Raw genomic sequence first — 21,397 nt, 5'->3', positions numbered from 1 at the left:
AATAAGTTCCACATTTGTATCCATTACCTGGATCCCCTTGACACGATCTATTTCTGTTTTTTCAGTCTTCTCAGCTGTGATCCTGACTACAAATTCACATACACTCCAGTAATTCTCATCTATAGCTCTTTCACTCCACAATCAATGAAGATTCTGATCACACTGTGTTGCAAGTCCTATTGCCATTACAATTCCCCCTGGATTTGTCATACTTCTCCTCAGAACATGCTACCAGTTTCCATCATTTATCTACTGGTAGTGTTGTTGGATTCTAGTATTGTCACCCTCTTTCACAATCAGAGGTATGTAGTTTCTGTAGTAATGCGAGTCTATCACATTGGTTGGAGATAAGAAATCTGTTGAGGATTAAGCTGTTTCAGTTTGTCAAACCCTCAACTCCAAAACATTCATTTTGTAGCAGAACATGTATTTGTGATAATGGTCAACAAGCATAGACTCAAAACTGCCAAACCACCAAGATAGGGTGAAACTAAACTGTACTACTCTGTTATATCAGTTTATCAAACATATTTACTTTGGCACACAGTTCTGTAGCTACCAGTACTTTTCAAAGGAAACCACTGCATGTCAATGTTGTAACTCTGTTAGTGGCAGCCAGCCTTTCCTGCAGTCAGTGACTATCTTTGACTAGGTTCCAGTGGTTTCTACAGCATTGTTCGCTACCTCTATGCTGTTATCTTACACTATTACCTATTCTAATGCATCTGACCATCAATGTAAATGTTTTAAAGCCTTCCAACAAATATTTGAAAATATTCCAGTATAGAAATTTTGTATGAAGGACATAATCAGATGCCAGTTTTGGAATATTAATGACGAGAAAAGGTGGTTGTGCTTCAGTCACTGGTTGTGAAATTAACACTCTACTTTTATTTTTAATTGTTTGATGCAGTAGGGAAGCTTTTGTTGTTGAGTTTTGTGTGCAGTAGATAAAAATAAAGCACTGTTGCTGTGTTTATAGGAACAAATTATGCGTGGTTTCAAAAATACGTACATACATACAAACTGATAGAAACAGTAATTCATCATCAGAATAAGTAATTTGGTGACTAATATGGCTCATTTTACTTGCTGGCCTCATGATTTAATAACTGTGAACAAGTCTTCAATTAAAGTAAGAGGGTGGAGGGAAAAATGCAATTACTGTTATCAGACATAAAGAAACTGGCATTGTCTAGTTTTATCTGCAGGACTTGTTGATTCATTTTTTGCAGCAGAGTATGTGAATGAGTGTAAATAATTTAGAACCTAAATGCTTAGTAGATATTGAAGAACACAAGTAATGGAGAGTTCGATTTTCAGATGTACATTTTATTTTTCAGGAAAGAAAGTGGGGAAAGGCTCAAATAGCAAGTTGAAGGAAGAGTCATTTGATGGAAATCTTGGTCCCAGCCACCGAAGAATTGGCCAGATCGCAGGAGAAGCTGACCCTGGTGTAATCAGTGAAGATGAGGATGAATTCACTGTAAATATTATATTATGTATCAAATTTCAATTAAATGACTAATGGAAATAGGAATCATGTACTAAAATGTTTTCAATTCATATAGTGTTTATAATCTCTACATGTTTCATGGCTGTTTGTTTCTTCAGTCTTGTATTGGGACTAGAGGCAACTGAGTAATAGATATCAAACAATGGAAAATCCGGGATGGAATAATGGCAATATAAGAAAGGGATATACAGGGTGTCCCACCCAAACCTCCCTGATTTCAAAGACCTAGGAGAGAAAAACCACAGTAGATATGACAATGAAAAATGCACCACATTGTAGAGCATCTCAAAACAAACACACACACACACACACACACACACACACACACACACACACACAACCATTGCCTCTGGCTGCCGAAGCCGTACATATATTCTATTTTGGCTAATAATAAACGTCTTTGGCCCCTTAAATACATTCAGTGAACATAAATTGCAGTTTGAAAGTATCTGGCTTTTACTTGGGTGTTTCACTTGTTATCATAAAGTGTTTGACAGCTCTGGCTCAAGCTATGTGTTATGTTTACAATGGAAGTAAGCAACAAAAACTGCCGCCACTAGTTTGAAATATATAAAAAAAAACCTACTACCACAGATATCATCATAAATAAAAATTCTTGTTGCCCAAGTCTGAAGATCTACGCATGTTTCAAATCAGTGATTAACAGAATTTTAAAGTTACATCTTGCTAATAATGTGATACAATATGAAATAAAAACTCCAAAATAGTACTAAAATTATATTAACAGCATGCAAAACCAAAAACATAGCATAGACAAAGAAATAACATTAAAAAGAGAAGAAAAACCACAAATAAACCTACCTATGTTGCAGCGCCATACATAGATCCTATACTGAATAAGATGAACAACATGTTCAAGAAAACAAAAATAAAATTAGCATTTTGTACAAATAACAACTTGAAGGCCAAAATACAGTCACCAAAAAAATATATCTCCACTTTTTCAAATCCAAGCATCCACAAACTTTCTTGTCACGACTGCAAATAATTTTATATCAAACAAACAGCTAGGAATTTCAGAATGATATTTAATGAACATATACAAAACTGCGACAGAAAGCAATCCACATTTTACTTACATTATACAGAAAAATACCCAACAGATTTTAAACATAAAAATACCTGAAAAATTTTATTGACAGTATAAAAGAAAAAAGGGTAAATTGTCCTGACAAACAATAGGACATTATGCATGTAAATCCAAAAAAATACAATCAGTGAAATTAAACATTCTCACTGACTTACCCCAAAACAGGATTTTCTTTGTAAAAATACAGCATCCCTGGAGCTGTCAAAATAAATAAATAAATAAATAAATAAAACTAAAAAATTATTGAAATCATCAAATAAAAGTATATAGAAATAACGTGATCATAACATAAAAGAAAGACAACTGATACACTCCAAGATGCAATATGGACCATGTTGTACCAGCTAATACATAAGCATTATTTACCATACATACTCATAATACATAACACAGACATAGGAAACAATATTATGCACACTATACTATCTGCACAGGTATGCTTGATAATGGCAAAATGCCTAAACTAGTTCATTGTGTAACTTTCTAATCACTATGAGTAAATAATTCAATGTGCGGTAGCAACCTGTGCCAAAAATAAAATATCATAAAGTTGTTTTAACATGCATGGGTGACAATGGGGTTCATAAGTAATCAAATATAAATATTTATTACCACCACCATCACAGTTAAACTTTGGGCTGATGGGATGAGACATGTAGGAGTGTGGCAGCTTATCATACTAAATTTGCCCCTTAGTAATAGACTCTGATATGCTACTTATATTCTAATCTCTGTTACATTTTGATCTGGTATTTAATCATGTGCATGACGATACTTAGTAAATTTACTACTTCCATGATGATGTACAAAGTTTATGTAAATACAATGATTATGCTGTGGTAATGGAAAATCCTGGATACATGGTCAAGAAATAAGTGGATAATGACAACAACCCACTGTTTGGTGGTGGTGTTGAACAGTACGCTGACAGAATTGAGTTTTTCTTTGTGCAGTTATCCACTTATTTTGACACTTCCTTTGTATGGTAAGCAGTTGTCTATATTGTTTTATTGTTTGAATGTATTGTGGAATATATATTCTGATGAGAAATGCTGAGATTAGATTCTCAGTAGTGGGGTATCTGCCACAGCCGAAATAAATATTTTCATAAGTCAAAGAGTGGGTAAACTGTTAAATAAATGGTGTTCTTACATGATTGGTCAGTCAGCTGTCATTTTTCTTTACAAGGTTAAACTTTTGGTAGTTGTTTTTAAAGATGGTCTCTCAGAACTTTTCTTATTGATCATGTTAAAAATTTCAAAAAGTCATGTTTGGGTTTGAGCTCTCATCTACAATTACATACATAGTATGCAAGCCACTATATGGTGCATGGTGAAGTGTATCTTGCCCTACTATTTGTTGTTCCCTTTACTGTTCCACTCGCAAATAGACTGTTTGTATGCCTCCATATTATCCCTAATTTCTCTTATGGTCATTGTTCTTACACAAAAGTATGTTGCTGTCAGTCTCATTAGCAAATATTGTGTTTGAAAAATTCATCTTAACATATGAAGCTCATTGCTGCATTAGAATGTTTCTTTGCACTCTATCTGGTTACTTCCTAGTATAGGTATAAACTTACAGAATCGTGTGCCCCATTTCATATATTTGCTCAAATTCTTCAGTGATGTCAGTTGCTACGTACAGGAAGTATTGAACAGTAGATCGGCACACAAATTGGTTTACACTAAAGGACAGACCCGCTCTGTAGTGTTCACCATGTCATTAATGAGCATATCTGTCACTCAAGGCTCCCTCTGTATTGCAGATTGTTCTATTCCGTCCATGATTTACCAGTCAAATTAAAAAAATGATATTAATCTTACCATGTGCCGGTGATTCACTCTTCTTTTGCTTAATTAATATCTTAAAAACAAAACCACCACCATAAACCACCTCATGCTTACCTTTTCTCATGTCCCTTCTTTCTCCTCACACACCTACCCTGTATTTGTTGTTGAGTAAAATGTTACTGGTTTTCTAGTCTACAGTATCTTAACATTTTCTTTCTAGTTTGATGACCTGTCTCACAAAAGTTCCCTGAGTTCTCTGAGTACAAGTCAGCAAACGGCAGCAACTCCACCTGCTGGATCCCTCGAAAATTTGGCAGGAGGAGAATTTTTGCGAAGAACAAACATGACTGGTACAGCTTCTGTTCCACCTAAGCCACCAAGAAGTGTTTCACAGGATAAGACTGTTGATGAATGGGAACAGAAATTATATGGAAAGCAGGGGAAAGGTAATTCTAAAATAGCTGTAGTACTTATACTTGTAGTTTGGTTTACTTCTTAATCTAAGTAGAGACTTTTTAATTATGTCGAGCAACTACCTGAATAAGCAGTTTGTTATGTCTTATTATTAGTAACATTTGTGATGTGTAGAGAAGTAGAGCCCATAAAATACTGATACTCTGGCGTTACAGCAGGCATGGCTCATAGTTAAATGCTCTGAGGTAGAGCCACCCCTAAATGAAGATACATTTCTCAATAATGGATTACAGAAGTTAAATTTCAGACTGCATATCCAGGGTTGCCACAAGTTCTGGAAATATGTGAAGACCAGGGAATTTCAAATGTGTCAGGGAAATTTGAAAAAAAGAAAATGGAAAAAAATCTCTCTTTGTCTCAGTAGATGAAATGGTTTGTTTACTGGGATGTCACGAATCGCCACTGTCTGGGCGCAGCTGAGAACATGCGCCACTTCCCTATTCCCTCATTCATACTGCTTCTACCCTTCCTACCACATCTCTCAGCTTGCAGTCAGTGCTGCCACCGCTTGTTGCCACTAGCCTAGTAACTACCAACGAGAGGCAGGGAAGCACAAGGAGTGGTTTGTTTGAATCTGATTCTCAGAGATTGTTGATGCAGTGGCTGGTGATGGCAGTCATGTGTGCATGAGTTGCGTCTGTGTGATTGTGGGAATGTGTGTATATTCTCATTTTCTGACAAAGGCTGTGGCCGAAAGTTTAGCTATGAGAGTGTGAATGTCTTTCCTACATGCCCGTCTGCAGCTCAGAAATTATTTTTATGGTGAGTTGCTACCCATCCTCATTAGTATTGATTCTCAGAGTATTTGCGCAAGTTATCTGTTGCATGGATTGATCACTGGAATCTCACTTCATCACATGTGACAAGTGAATAGCTGGCCACACAAGTGGATTCCTGTGATGGACCAAAACTGCAGGCCATTTCTGTGGGTGTCTGTAACGGATCGCCTGCCAGTCTTAAGCCCATCGTTTCCCTCTAATGTGCAGGCCATGCCTGTCACATGTAGTCTCGCAGATATGCTTGCAGGTCAGGTCTGTCTGTGTTTGGCATAATGTTGTGGATTTGTGTGGTTTCTCTATGGACCAAGACCAAGGTGCTCCTCAGCATGCCAGAGGCCATGGGCAATGGATTTCAGGACTTGTGATTGTCTCACCGCAAGTGTATTGTACAGTGTGGCATTTTATAGACATTTTATTAATTGTAGCACATTTTGGCTCTTTGAAAGTAGTTTATATATTAGAAAGTATGAACGATAAGAAGAAGGAAATTGTGACCGTCGCTGGTGGTTTGTACACTATGTATTCGTATATTTCTTTAAAGAAAAATCACACAATACCTGTAAAATAATAGACATAACGCAGTGGATAATAGCAGACAATAATGAACATAGTAGAACTAACATTTTATTGGTGGTAACCTATAGTGTTGGTGTACAAAACTCTTCCCTGCCTTACGCACTTCTTTCAAGAGGCCTACTTTTTCTGAGGTTTTTTCTGAAATCAGTGAAGGTATTTTAAATCTCTCTTTCAACTCCAAGGAAATGCGTATTTTTGTCACCGGATGTGTTTCGTTGTATTGAAATAAAATAACAACAGTGGTCTTACTGAAATATACATACCATATGGCTTGCTTTCTCCATCTAAAAGCAGTTCACTACAAAAGATGTTGATGTTAGTACTTAGATTTTTTACTCGCATGAGGGAGAAGTACAGAAGTCATATTTTTTTGTCAACTTATGTCTTTACTTACCCTTGAGATCTCAAAATTTGTCAGGGAAAAATGCTAAAACTTGTTTGGAAATTAGAAAAATATTGGAGAATTTCACTTGGGGACACTTGTGGCAACCCTGATATCAAATATTTGTGCCATGAATTTACAGAATGACAGTCAACATTTTTGGCATCTGATGTCAAATGATGTTTGCGAACAGGCAGTAATTAGTCTTAAGGCTGTTCCTTGAAATTCCACTTAGCTCTATGCAGCAGAGGTTTGGGAATGTGGCTTTTACAGAGTACGGCTCTTATGGGCCTCCTGTTGGCTCAGTCCTTACAGCCTAGCCATCCTGTGTCACAAGCAGAACGTAGATGGTGACATACTGCGTTTCGTCCTAATTATTTTAAGTCTGTATATTGTGGAGTTTATATTATAATGCATATCCTTTGAATATATGCTAGTTTAAAGCACCAGTGCATTAAGGATCTCTCAAAAATGCATCATTATTTGTATGGTTTGTTGTTAGAAAATGATGGGAAACATCATATTGGTGGTGAAAGAATGTTGGTATTTCATTGTTTTTGAATTGCAACATGTGTGTTGGGAAGTATGCCATTTCAAAGTAATGGCACATTGAAGGTGTATCAAAAATGCATTGTTTTTGGTATAATATGTTCTAATTAAATGTCAGTTAATAACATAACAGTGATTAATCCTTTCTAGGGATCATTTAATATAAGATACATAAGTGCGGAAATGTAAAGGATAGATTGTTCGTATCCTGCTTTCTCCAAAATTTTTGTGCACTTCTGTATTTTCTTAAAGTCGCAGCTTTTTAAATAAAATTAACATTATTAACATTCTGCATCTTTATTCTTCATTTGCAGCCCTTTACCGCTAGAGAGCTCTGAAATTGTAGGCTGACATGTTTGTTTTATTTAAAGAATGTTTAAGAGTTTTCACATTTCTGTGAAAATCTCTCTCTCTCTCTCTCTCTCTCTCTCTCTCTCTCTCTCTCTCTCTCTCTCACTCACTCTCAGGAGTGAGTTTGTCCCATTGTGTGAACATACATACAAGGGAATATCTACCAACAAATGGGGACATCACTGTTTTGTTGCACAAACTCATAAATGCTGCAGATTGTATACACACAAATCATTAAATCTCTCAAGTTTAGAATTGGAAAAAAAAAATGTTAAGCATGAATCAAAGCTAACATACACAGCATTAAAGATCTCTCCAGAATGCATCTTGTAGTACAATTAATTGTGGTATTGTGTCAAGAAATGTGATGTCAGCAGATAAATATGCTACCACTAGGTCTTCCCTTGGTGTTGCCTTTTGGTGTTATTTAGTAGTTGATTATGAAATGGAAATATGTTGTTGTTGTTGTTGTTCTGGTGGTAATGGTGGTGGTGGTCTTCTTCTTCTTCTTCTTCAATTCAAAGACAGGTTTGCTGCAACTCACTGTGCTACTCTCTCCTGTGCAAGCCTCTTCAACTCTGAATACGAACTGCTTATTGTACTCGTCTCTTGGTCTCGCACTGCAAATTTTACCCCCAACACTTCCCTCCTATACTAAATCAGCTGTCTCAAAATGTGTTATGCCACTGATTTCTTTTCTCCTCAATTCTATTCAGTACATCCTCTGTAGTTAATTGATCTGTCCATCTAATCTTCAGAATTCTTCGGTAGCACATTTCAGAAGCTTTTATTCTCTTCATAAATAGTTTGTCAAGTGTAGTTCTAGAAAGATCTGCTAATGATATTTTCATGGATATTAATAAATGGTTTAAAGCCAACTCACTGTCATTAAACTTCAAAAAGACTCACTATATGCAATTCAAAACCTGTAAGAGGTTTCCACCCAGCATATGCATAAAATACGAAGAAGAGCAAATAGAAGAGGTTGACGGTCTTAAATTCCTAGGATTACAACTTGATAATAAATTCAGTTGGGAAGAGCACACCACAGAACTGCAGAAACGCCTTAACAAATCTGTATTTGCAATTCGAGTGTTAGCAGACATAGGTGACATAAAAATGAAAAAGCTTGCATACTTTGCCTACTTTCATTCCATAATGTCATATGGTATAATATTTTGGGGTAACTCTTCAAGTCAAACAAAAGTTTTCAGAGTCCAAAAGCGTGTGATACGTATTATTTGTGGAGTAAATTCACGGACGTCCTGTAGAAACCTCTTCAAAGAACTGGGTATACTAACTACTGCCTCTCAGTATATTTACTCATTAATGAAATTTGTCCTAAATAACATATCTCTTTTTCCAACAAACAGATCAGTTCGTACATACAATACCAGGAACAAAAATGATCTGCACAAGGACTTATAAGCACTTACTTTAGTTCAAAAAGGGGTCCACTACTCAGGAACACACATCTTCAATAATTTGCCAGTAAACATAAAGAATTTAGTTACAAATAAAGATCAGTTTAAAAGGAGCCTGAAAGACTTACTAGTGGCCAACTCCTTCTATTCCATTGATGAATTTTTTAATAGAAACAAATGATGTATTGTATATATTCATACTATTAGTATTGTTATTTCAGCTTAAAAAAAAATAAATAAATTGACATGTTCCACATCCACGAGGATCTCCTCAGCACGGATCTATGGAACGAAAAACTAATCTAATCTAATAATGTCTGAACTGCTTATTGGCCATGTTTCACTTTTCGTGCAAGGCCAACTATAGACAAATGCTTTCAGAAAAGACTTACTAACACTTCAATTTATATTTGATGTTAAAAAATTTCTCTTCTTCTGAAACTATTTTCTTGTCATTGCTATTCTACATTTGTGTCCTCTATACTTCGGTCATCATAAGTTGTTTTACTGCCCAAATATCAAAACAAGTCTACTACTTTTAGTGTCTTACTTCCTAATCTAATTCCTTCAGCATCATCTGTTTTAATTTGACTACATCCCATTACCCTTGTTTGGCTTTTGATAATGTTTATCCTATATCATCCTTTCAAGACACTGTACATTCTGTTCATCCACGCTTTTAAACCCTCTGTTGTCTCTGACAGAATTACAGTGTCATCAACAAACCCCAAAGTTTTTATTTCTTCTCCCTAAATTTTAATTCCCTTTCCAAATTTCTCCTAGCTGTCCTTCACAGCTTGCTTGAATAACGCTGGGGATAGGCTACATCCCTGTCTCATTCCCTTCTCAGCCAACACTTCCTCTACAGGCCCTCCAACTTTTAAAACTGTAGTTGAGTTACTGTACAAGTTGTAAATGACCTTTTGCTCCCTGTATTGATTCCAGTGTTTGCTCATAGATGCAGGTCAGATGGTGCCAGGTATTGCTATCCCACAGGTTGATGATGGTTCAGCAGCTCACCAGGTACAATCAGCTAGACATTGAGCAGGCGTGGTGATAGGAAGCACCCAAGTCATCTCATCAGCAAAGGCAAAGATGAGATGGCAGCAGCCCTTGGCAGCTAAGTACTTCAGATGGGCCTGGCTGTTGTATTGTAGACTGAAGTTAACTTGTTGGACAACAGACGGCGTGTCACAGGTCTCTCTCTGAATTGGTTAGATGCAAACTGAGAACTGGCCTTTGGAAGTCAACAGTGTTTATACTGGTCAGCTTATGCCAATGATGTTATTGTGTGGCAAGAATGACCAGTTGTGGCCTAGTTTTCTGGACCCGACAGTGCTCTGCAATGCACCGCAGTGTCAGAACTCTTCTTTTTGGACTTTCAGTTTAGTTATTTCTGCAGCATATGTGTGCTGAAAGTCAGTTTTGCATACAACTTACACATTGTTACTAAACTGTGTGTGATCAGTAGAATAACATTACACTCTCTTCTCTCTGAGGTCACTCTGCTGCAGCGGTGCTTCGATCATCCAGCTCGGGTGATGTGCAGCAGTTAATTTGTTGGTACGTCCATTTTACCCATTCTGCATGCAATATTGCCCATTCTTCCTTGTCGGCATTCCAATCTTGATATTACGTACTAGACTGCCTTGGCTTCAATTCTGGCACTGGCTCCAGTGAGGGGAAACCAAAAATGTTTCACATCTGCCCAGAGTATCATTCTGGGGCATAACACTGATACATTTTTGCGACAGTATTCTGACGACCAATGTAGTCTTCCCCTTCAGGTGCTGCAAATAGTGGTATTATTTGTGCTCACTGCTTTTCATGTATTGTGTCCATATGTACAACAGAGGTTAATTGTCAGTGCTCACTATACTCCTTGCTGCAGTTTTTTCCCCCATGGAAAAATGTCCTTTCAGATGAGATTGCTGCGAAGATCTCAACAAATTAAGTTGGGAATACCATAAATTAGTGAATCTGAGACCTCAGTCCCTCTCTATATGATGTTTGCCATTAATTATTTCAGGAGGCTACTTGCCAATCTTCTATGGGAAACTTTTCAAGAGTTCTCGCCACAATACTGGCCTTGTTTCTCATTTCCTAATTATATCCCAGGCAATACTCATTAACAGCTGATGTGCCTTGCTGCTTCTGTTGGCTTAAGAGAAGAGTGAATATACCTGTGGCCTGTTGTACATATAGAAAATACACACATTCAAAATTTAAGGAAGGCTTAGGATCTCACCTGCCACACAGTTCATCAGAGTCCTTAAAACAGTGAGCAAGGCTTAATGATATGATAACAGAAAAACGAATGTGGAGGACAATTATAATTAAAATTCCACTACTTCTGAGAGCCCCCATGAAAAACAAATGATGTAGGACAATGAAACTTCATGGAAACATTTGTAGGAACATGTGGAAGAGAAATAACAAATAACCCCTGAAAGAAATACATTTTAACTGCCACATGAGAGGCAATTGCATACTATGTTTATGTTCCAGATTACACACATAGCTCAATGTGACAACCACTTGTATCTACAAGAGCCTGAAATGGCACTAGAGGTACTATTTCCCAGTTTACTGCACTTTTCGAAAGGTGGACCGTTTAATGTTCAGTTGTCATGGCACAGCTTGTACACTGCTTGAAGCTCACATATTGCGCCCATCATTCTCAGCCATGGCAACAGTAATTTTTTCAACAATTTTTGTCCGTGGGCCTTTCTCAGAAGGAATTCGCAAATTGCCAATTCATTCAAACTTCCGAATAGGTTCTTCAATCTCGGTGCAGAAAGAGAACTTCTCCATATTCCTTTAATGCATTAATACAAAGAGCAGCTACACTATTCTTGGTGTTTTCATAAAACAGCTTTACAGGTAAAGCCCTGCTCACATTGTCCAGACCTGTGTTGACTGCCTGCAACTGTAATGAACACTGATGTTTGTGTTTCAACCCTATGTCGCTATATCAGTGCCAGTGCATCACGGCAAGTCATGACAGTAACACTAACAACAATGGGAATCCTACCGCTGGCCGTCTGAACATCATTCCTCTAAAGTTGTGAACCTATACGGTAAATAGTTTTCTGTCTACCCTGGCTCAAATAGGAAAAATTTAGTTTTAATCATTCTGTATATTAAAGGACATGCTGGACATTAGAATTGGAACTCTGCTATAAAAAGTTGTGGGACAATGACAGTATCTCAAAGTCTAGTCGGAGGCCAATCAACAAGAACGTGTAAGATGAAAGGCCACCATGTGGTGCAGCCTAAGGTGATGGTTAGGTCACAAAAAAATGCTTTTGTCAAATTGGTTGGAAATCCAAAAACATGCAGTCTGCTTGTTGTGATAGTTTTACAGGAACAAACATTCTGAAGATGATGATAGACATTATTGTTAATGTGATCTCATTTTTATGCAGAGCTTAAATGGATTGTGGACCAAAGTAAACAAACTTTCATCTGTTTTCATTAGACCCATTCTAAATCATGTGGTGACCAGTGGGTCTGAATACTGCTACATACAAGTGTCTGTAAAAGATATAGTCCTCCTGTCTTTTACTACATGACTCTGGTAACACAATGTCTGTCAATGTCCCTATTGCTGGACCCTATCATCGTCTTTCTTCTTGAAAAATTACTGTATGTGATTGCTGTGGAGCTCCCTCTGCCATCACCTGGAGCCAAAGTTTTTGAGTCTCATAAAATTAAACAAGACTACTCAGTGTTGGACATAACACACTGTAACACTAATGAAGAGCCTTTTAAGTTATATGTAAACCTGCCACTGTCTTGTCGTAATCTCTCAAATTGTGCAAAATGAGAAGTTGATGACAGTCCCTGACCACTTTTCTATGTGGTGGAATCTGTTGGATAGCAATCAAAAAAATGAAGTTGGGAAAATGGATACTTAGAAGGGCAAACAACACACTTTACTGGCAGATGACCTTCCAAATAACTGGAACAATATGCAGGAGTTGCTGAATCATGTCACCATATCAATACACTGTCTCACTAAGTCATCTATATCAGTCCTGTGCTGCATCTGATTGTCCTCCTGTAATCAGATATAGATGGCCAGCATTGGTAATACTCAAGTGAAGACTAATTTCTGAGAATCTTACAGAATTTTGGGTTGTAAGGAATGTAATTAGTGTAATGCCCAGTGTTTTTGGGCTTAATCAAGATCACATTTACTTCCATAAAAGCATCAGAATCATCAGATGGACTGGAGTATATATAAAAGTTTACTTACTCTTTTTCTTGGGGAATATTCCATAATTTCAGAAGTAATGTGACAATTTCAGTAGTGATTTCAACCTACAGTGTTTTGATATTTAACATCCATTGCTTCCACTTCATCATTAAAGTTGTTCATCAGTCTACCATACTATAGTTAGAGCTGTCGTATCCTCAGGTTTTATTGTTACAAGTTGTTTCAAGCTCAGAAGGTACTCAGCTGATGTGAGATTCATAATAATTACAATCATTATCTGTGTGTTTTGGAAATTTATGTTCGAAATTATACATATTGTTGTTATGTTAATGAAGCTGATGTGCTTTTTTCTGTGAACAGATTCAGTTATTAATCATTCAGATACACTAAAGAGAAGGTCTTGGGATACATCGAAGTCATTTACTATGAGTCAGTGTGAAGATAAAGAATTTGATAACATCACTCATGCAAGCACACCAGCAATTGTCCGTGCAAATACAATAGACACTCCAGTGGCAGCATTACGAAAGGTTAATGAAGATATTCCAAGAAATGTTACTGAAACCATCACACAGGATGATAAAGAAAAGGAAAAAACAAAAGAAAAAGAAAAAGATATCTCAAAACTTGCAAGACGCTTTAATAAACATTTTCGTAAAGGTGAGTTTTCTGCACAGATAAAGTGTGTTTCTTACATTTCTTTCCAGTATCTACTAAACTTTGTTTATATGGAGCTTTTTAATAGTAGCTGCTTTATCTATTTTATGAATATAGTGCTGTCTTGTGGTGTTCACACAGCTGGGTAAGAAGCCAATGAAGGGAATAGTAGTGTGTGGAAAGATATGTAACAGTTTTCTGATTCCATTGATGATAACAGGGTAAGATGTTTGGTGATTCAAGAAGTTATGGCACTGATGACTGGCTGGACTGGTGTAGATGTGTATGCTGTTTGACAAGCAGTACATTGATGGAAAAATTAACTTAGAGCAGGTGAAATGAAAAGACAACAGTTGGTGTTGGTAAAGAGAAATATGAAACATGTATTTGATTTCCAAGTGCATGCTTTTAGTTACAAAGTATTCAGTGCCATTCATTATATAATATTGAGGTTCCTATTAACCAAATATTTGGTACTAATTAGCTGAATGGATGCTCCATAACACATTATTCTTGGATAGTAGTTTAGGAAAAAGACATGAAGGAAAAGTAGTGGGAAGAAGGAAGGAGAGGGGGAAGCCATCTGGTGGAATTTTGCACAGAGCACAATTTAATCATTGCAGAGAATCATGAAAGGAGGTTCTATAAGTGGGAAAGACTTGGACACACCAGAATGTTTCAGATACAGTGTATAATTGTTAGATAGTTGTTCCAAAACCAGATTTTAAACTGCAAAATGCTTTCAGCAGCAGATGTGGACTCCAACTATAATTTGTTACTAATGAACTGCAGACTGAAACTGAAGAAATTTTGGAAAGATAGGAAGTTAGACTTGGATAATTTGAAACAACCAGGGGTTCTTCAGAGTGTCAAAGGCAGTATTGGGCAGCACTTGACTGAAACAGAGGAAAGGAATATGATAGAATAAAAGTGGGTTACTTTTAAAGATAAAACAACGATGGCAGCAGAAGATCAACTAGGCAGAAAGACAGTGTACAATAGAATCCGAGGATAACACACAAAATATTGATGTAATCGATAAGAGGAGAAATAATAAAAATGCTTCAGATGAAATAGTCAAAAGGTAGTATGGAAATCTAAACAATTAACTTGACAAAGTTCAAAGTGGCAACAGATCAATGGCTAGAGTACAAATGCAAGTTTGTAGAAGCATGCATGACTGGAGAGATTGATGCCATCTATAGCTTACCCTTGGGGGAAAAGAGAAGCAGCTGTATGAATGTCTAAAGCTCAGATGGCAAACCAGTACTAAGCAAGGAAAGGAAAGCAGCAAAATGGAAAGAACATAGAGAAGGACCATATAAGGGAAAGAAACATGAAGTCTGTGTTACGGAATGGGAGGAAGACATGGATAAAGATGAAATTGTAACACTTTAGGTTATTACTGTATGAGCGAGTCAGTTATAATGTTACTTTTTTGACGGGATTTGAAATTTGACGTGTGTTAGTGGAAAGTAACTGGACAGCATTTCATCACCTGAAAGGCTGTGTATTGAAAGGAGGCAACAATTATTCTGGTGGGAATCGAACCTACGTTATTACATTTGGAAAGTAAATCTGTGATCATGCAAATGAATATGGCAGTCAGCCTAATTAGAGAAAGTAATTCCAAGTAAATATACTGCTAACAAAGTAAACTAACTGCTATACACGAATATGAAATCGGTTTGATAACACCACCACAACATAGTATGTGTTTGCATACAAACTATTCATGAGTGAGACAGATAAATGATTAAAATGTAATGAAATAGATAAGTGTTTAAAGTGTGATGGCAACAAATTGTTTCACACTAACGCACACTGTCTACTTTACAATGTGATTGGTAATGCTCATCACAATGTGCCAACCAACAGTTGGAACAATTCAGATATAAGGTGGTTCTAACACTTTACTGCTGAAAGACAGTAATTTTGAAAAAGTTACCAAGCTGTTATTTTAACTGACATGAGCACTCTTTGTTTTTATGGACCCTTAATCTGTTACAGTTTTAATCAGTTAGTGCCAGTTATTTTATCAAGTGCACAAATATTTGCAGAAAAATTACTAAACCTTATATAAATTTTTACTTTAGGTTTATTAAATAAGAGATTTGATGTAGGGGAACCTAGAAGCTGTTGTTTTTACTGATTGGGTTTTATGCGAACACTTCTAATAATACACAGTAATAATACACACAGCCATAAATTCACAAACAAAAACGTTATTGCAAACCTGTAAAGTAAGTCAGAAAGGTCTGGGACTTTGAAATGTTACAGCCTACATTTGTTTTCTGTACTCAACTATTTTACTTTGCAAAATTTAAATTCTGTGCAATGATTTGAATAGTAATTGAAATTTCAGACTTCAGTTTAGTATTTGTTAACAATTATTGTTTTACTGTGCTTTCCCTGAGGTACTTTGATAACCATGTTGAACACTTCATAGAAAAGGTTCATTAATCAATTAACAAAGTTATTCTTCCCCAAAGTTAGCAAAAACTTTTAACAATATTTATTATATAGTTTATCAACTTTGAGAAAAACCTGGAATATCTCAGTAACAGGAAATAGACCCTCTAAAGGTAAATGATTAAGGATAAACAAATATTCATGACATATTTAAAACAGGAAAACTTTTTATTGGTAACTTCAGCATACTTCTGGTCCAAGCATGTAAATACAACATTAATGCCTACTTTGACTGAATGTGGTGGCATTGGCACTTTTCTGTGGCATCAGAGCAAAGCCATATTGTACAATCATGGCTCTTGATGTAAAATGCTCTTTGAAATATCTTCTTGGTGTCAGAATTTCCTGTTTCAGAGCAAATCAATAAATACCATCATATAACAACAAATAATAATCTGCATCTCAGGCATATTTCTTCCACTTTCAATGCAGTCCCTGCCTCACTAAGCACTCAGGATGTTAGTTCATTGGCTGCTGGCCACAGACTATATATTCCACAAAGATATTTCGCACTACTCCGTGCCAAAACCACCATTCACACTTCACCTAAGCCTTTTTGTTGTGGAGAGACTTACTCCAGCTTTTATATTTCATTATACTATGAAAGAACATAGTTTTAAAAAAAATTACAAATTAATTCTGTTTACATAATGCTACAGAATTTCCATATGTTTAAAATCAAATAATATATATAACATAGATGTTACAGTACCCACGGGGAACATGGAGGTTGCTAAAAATTGTCATAATCAATAACAGGCATAAGTGTTACAAAATGAGAGATATAATACTCTGAGAACAATTTGATGGTGCAGTGCAATGCCTAAGTGAAAACAAAACATATGGAGTAGAAGACATTCCTTCAGAATTATTGAGATTTTGGGAGAATCGAGCATGACGAAACTATTCCACCCGGTATGCAGTGTATATGGGAGAGGAGAAATATCCTCAGGCTTAAAGAAGAATGCAGTAATTTCAGTTCCAAAGACAAGTGCCAACATGTGCATATTAGCAGACAATCAGTTCAGTATCACATGACAGCAAAATATTAACGCAAATTATTTACAGATGAATGGGAAGACTTTAAGAAACTGATTCCGGATAAATCACTTTGGGTTCTGAAAAAATAAAAGAACATGCTGAGCATTGCAATTTATTTTAGAAGATAGGTTTTAAAAGGCAAAACTACATTTAATGCAGTTATAGATTTTGAGAAAGCTTTTGACGAAGGTTATGGAATACACATTATGAAATTCTGAAGATAGTATGGATAAAATACAAGGAGGAAAAGGCTGTTGACAGAAACCATTCAGTGGTATAAAGAGTCAAAGGGCATTAAAGGAACCGAGCGAGGTGGCGCAGTGGTTAGCACACTGGACTCGCATTCGGGAGGACGACGGTTCAATCCCGTCTCCGGCCATCCTGATTTAGGTTTTCCGTGATTTCCCTAAATCGCTTCAGGCAAATGCCGGGATGGTTCCTTTGAAAGGGCACGGCCGATTTCCTTCCCTATCCTTCCCTCACCCGAGCTTGCGCTCCGTCTCTAATGACCTCGTTGTCGACGGGACGTTAAACACTAATTTCCTCCTCCTCCTCCATTAAAGGAAGTAGTTGAGAGGGGAATGAGACAGTGTTGTAGCCCACTGCCTCCCCCATTTTACTATCTGTACATTGAGCAGGTAGTATAGGAAAGCAAAGAGAAATTTGAAAAATGTGGATTTAAGTTCAGGGAGAAGGAATAATAATTTAAGGTTTTACCAAAGATACTGTAATTTTGTCAGGGATACTAAATAACTTGGAAGATCAGCTGAACAGAACGTGTAGTGTCTACAGTGGTAGCAGACAAGTTTCGCTATTTGAGTTGCAGAATATCTGATGAAGGTAAAAACAAACAGGTTACAAACTGTATTTGTCTGGAGTGTGGCCTTATACATCAGCAAAATGAGAACAATAAACAGTTCATATGGGAAAAGAATGGAAGCTTTTGAAATGCAGTGTGTAAAGGAATGCTGACAATTAGGAAATGGAAGCTTTTTAATTCTGGAGCTACAGAAAAATCTGACAATTAGAAGAGTACATGGGATAACTAAAGAAGAGGTACTGAATCGAACTGTGGAGAAAAAAAAATTGTGACGCAACTTGACTAAAAGAAGAGGTGGGTTGATAGGACACATTCTAAATTATGAATATAGGTGTGACCACAGGAAGCAGGTTAAAATGGATGTAGATTGCAACAATTGTGCAAAGTGAAGGTACTTGCACAGGATAGACTTGCATAGAGAGCTGGGTCGAACTAGCCGTTGGAATGAAGACAGTAAGAACAACTGTTTTCAACTGAAGTGTACTCGTGTGCGATTCTGGCAGGCTTTTAATGGGAGAAGGTAGATTTTTATTTTTGTACAAGTTATGAACAAAAGGTGCCCAGTTGCATGTGGCTGACAAAATAAGACAGTAACTACCCTCAGTGTATTAATATTTGATTTAGAAGACTACTATCAAACATTCTGAATTCAAAAACCTTGGATTCTTGGATATGATTTGGCTATGTCGTACTTTTGCTTTAAATCTTTTGGAAAAAACCATAATGTTGACACAATATTTTTCTAAGGGGAGACATATCCTCTTTGAGAGTAACAGCAACTGTCAATGAGTTAAAACTGATTTTTCATTCACAACTGCTAAATTTTGTAGCTGATAATGACCATTTCCTTCTGCTATAGAGGCCAACTTCATATATGTTCAAGAAAAACGTGAAGATTAAAAATATATAAAACAGTCATTGTATCTTACTTTTATTAATAGAGCTATACAGTTGTTAGAAATATTTGCGTAACACTTGAAGGCTTCTCCACAACCTTAGTTGTATGTGAAAAGGGGACTGGGGGTGGTGGGGGGTGTATGTTCACAATTTCTCATTGTGTATTACTTGTGAGAATACTTTTTACATAAAACTGTCATGTTCTAGCTTATGCTAATTTAATTTCAATTGATGACCCATCTTGTCCTTGATGAGCTGTAGTTGTTCGACATAGTTCAGAGTACTGAGAGTCAGGCAACGTTTTTGGGGGGGATGGAACCTTTTGTGTTAAATGCAGGCCAGTAATATTGATCTCCCAAGCAACTTATTAAAATTTCTGAAGTACTTGTGCCAGTTAATCCAGCCATAATAAGGTAGATGGTGCAGCTTACAAGGGTTGTGAGAAAGGGAGCCAGGCAGAATGGGATATAGTGGTCACAACAGAGAAATCACTGTGAAGCAAGAAGGTAAAGCTAGATCAAAAGAATGGCAGAAGTGAGTGCTTGCATTTTACCGAAGTAAATAAATATAATAATATGGAGAATGTGATACATAGGCATCAACAGAACTGTTAGAAATATAAAAGTTTAAAAACAAAAACAGTGTGCTGCAGTAAGCCAGAGCTGCAGTCGTGAGGTGGCTCTCTGCATCAAGTCTTTCTCTTACTTTGTTTGACTTCTGTGGTTAGTTCCAACACCAGTAATTTGTGTGGATTCTGTAATGCTCATTAGCATGTTGTTATAAAACAAATGTTGATAGTGATGCCTTTAAATTATTTATGTGTACTGCTTGTAAGCCCTCTTCGTATAAACTGCCACTTATCTCATTATAATTACTGATTATAAATTATCGTATTTAACTTCTTTGTATCGTAGGTGATCCGAAGAATGAGGAAGCTATACCAGAGGTGAAAACTCCTACTGCAGAAGAGCGAATAATTATAGGTGGTGAAAATGATGATAAAAAAGTCCGTACTTGTGGGAATAAAACACCAGATTCTGTTATCCAAAAATATGAAAATAATACCAAAGAAGTAAGTAATTCTTAATGTATCATTATACTGTGCTGTCAGTAGGGGGTCTAGAATGAGATTTTCACTCTGCAGCGGCAGATTAAAACTCTATGCCGGACCGAGACTTGAACTCGGGAACTTTGCCTTTCATGGGCAAGTGCTCTACCATCTGAACTACCCAAGCACGACTCATGACCCGTCCTCATGGCTTCAATTTTGCCAGTACCTTGTGCTTGGGTAGCTCAGATGGTAAAGCACTTGCCCGCGAAAGGCAAAGGTCCCAAGTTTGAGTCTCAGTCCGGCACACAGTTTTAATCTACCAGAACTGCATGTGTCATTGTCTCTTTGCCCTTTGCACAGATGAGTAGAGTAGCTTCTTTATACTTGACTGCTTCACTCAGAAAAGTCCACAAACTGTTAACCATTTGTTTACTAATATGTGGAGAAAAAATGTGCAAGATGCAGTGTCTATCTAGGTCAACCTAAACTTTTGACTTTTTTTGCTGTGCTTCTGCAAAATAATGTAACTGTTGTTTGTCTTATGCCGTATTTTTTCAGGTTCTTTTATTGTATTTCCAGAATTTTTTTTGGTTGTAAAAACTTAAAATTCTGTGCGTAAAACTTGAATTTTAGTGTCTTGTGTAATTTTCCATAAGATGATATTTCCCTGCTTCTTAATAAGACAGTTAATTAATTTGTTTCATATTTGAAATGATGTTCTACTTCAGTTTGTCATGAATACTGTTTTTCATGTGTTAATCATTGTTTCAGGAATTGATTTCAATAATATATAACCTTCAGCTCACTGTTGAAGACCAAAACAAGAAAGTGAAAGATCTTGAAGACTATCTGGATAATTTACTGCTGCGAGTAATGGAAACAACTCCTCGTATCCTCCAGAATCCGTATGTGAGTGTCAAAACAGAAATAGACTCTAGGTAGGCAAATAAATCAGTTGATGTGATAATTTTTACACCAAAACATATTTTTTGAGCAAGTGATAAATGGCATGTATAAACATCAATATGTTTTAGTCATTGGCCAGTGGCAAACAGTTTTAATCAGGTTTTATAAGATACAGCTTATTAGGTTTTTATCTAGCCTGCTACTGAAAAGACTGACTCTTATGAAGCAATGTCTGTCCCTTCAGCCTGCTTCATGGGAATCAGTCATCTCAGCAACGATCTTCCATTGAAGTAGTTCATACAAATACTTCAGCTACCTGTAAACTTGTAGTGGAACATTGAATGACAAATTGTTGCTATCCCACTATTGCTGTTCA

At 36.6% G+C, this 21,397-nt stretch overlaps 1 protein-coding gene across 4 annotated transcripts in view; it reads left to right on the top strand.

Annotated features, from left to right (window-relative positions):
- Positions 1-21,397, top strand: part of LOC126248212 (rab11 family-interacting protein 1) — a 143,088-nt gene that overhangs the window by 78,053 nt on the left and 43,638 nt on the right. For 2 of the 4 annotated variants that reach the window (XM_049949032.1, XM_049949035.1), the window contains exons 7-11: positions 1,344-1,486; positions 4,641-4,866; positions 13,538-13,837; positions 19,979-20,136; positions 20,887-21,024. In XM_049949032.1, coding sequence (XP_049804989.1) covers positions 1,344-1,486; positions 4,641-4,866; positions 13,538-13,837; positions 19,979-20,136; positions 20,887-21,024 — 965 coding nt within the window. Of the gene's footprint in view, positions 1-1,343; positions 1,487-4,640; positions 4,867-13,537; positions 13,838-19,978; positions 20,137-20,886; positions 21,054-21,397 lie in introns of all 4 variants that reach the window. The other 2 variants (XM_049949036.1, XM_049949034.1) reach the window with 1 other exon arrangement.

Source organism: Schistocerca nitens, chromosome 3 (assembly GCF_023898315.1).
Source record: "Schistocerca nitens isolate TAMUIC-IGC-003100 chromosome 3, iqSchNite1.1, whole genome shotgun sequence".
NCBI classification, from domain to species: Eukaryota; Metazoa; Arthropoda; class Insecta; order Orthoptera; family Acrididae; genus Schistocerca; species Schistocerca nitens.
Note: the sequence above shows the minus strand (reverse complement) of the source record. Positions and strands in the feature narration are given on the sequence as shown.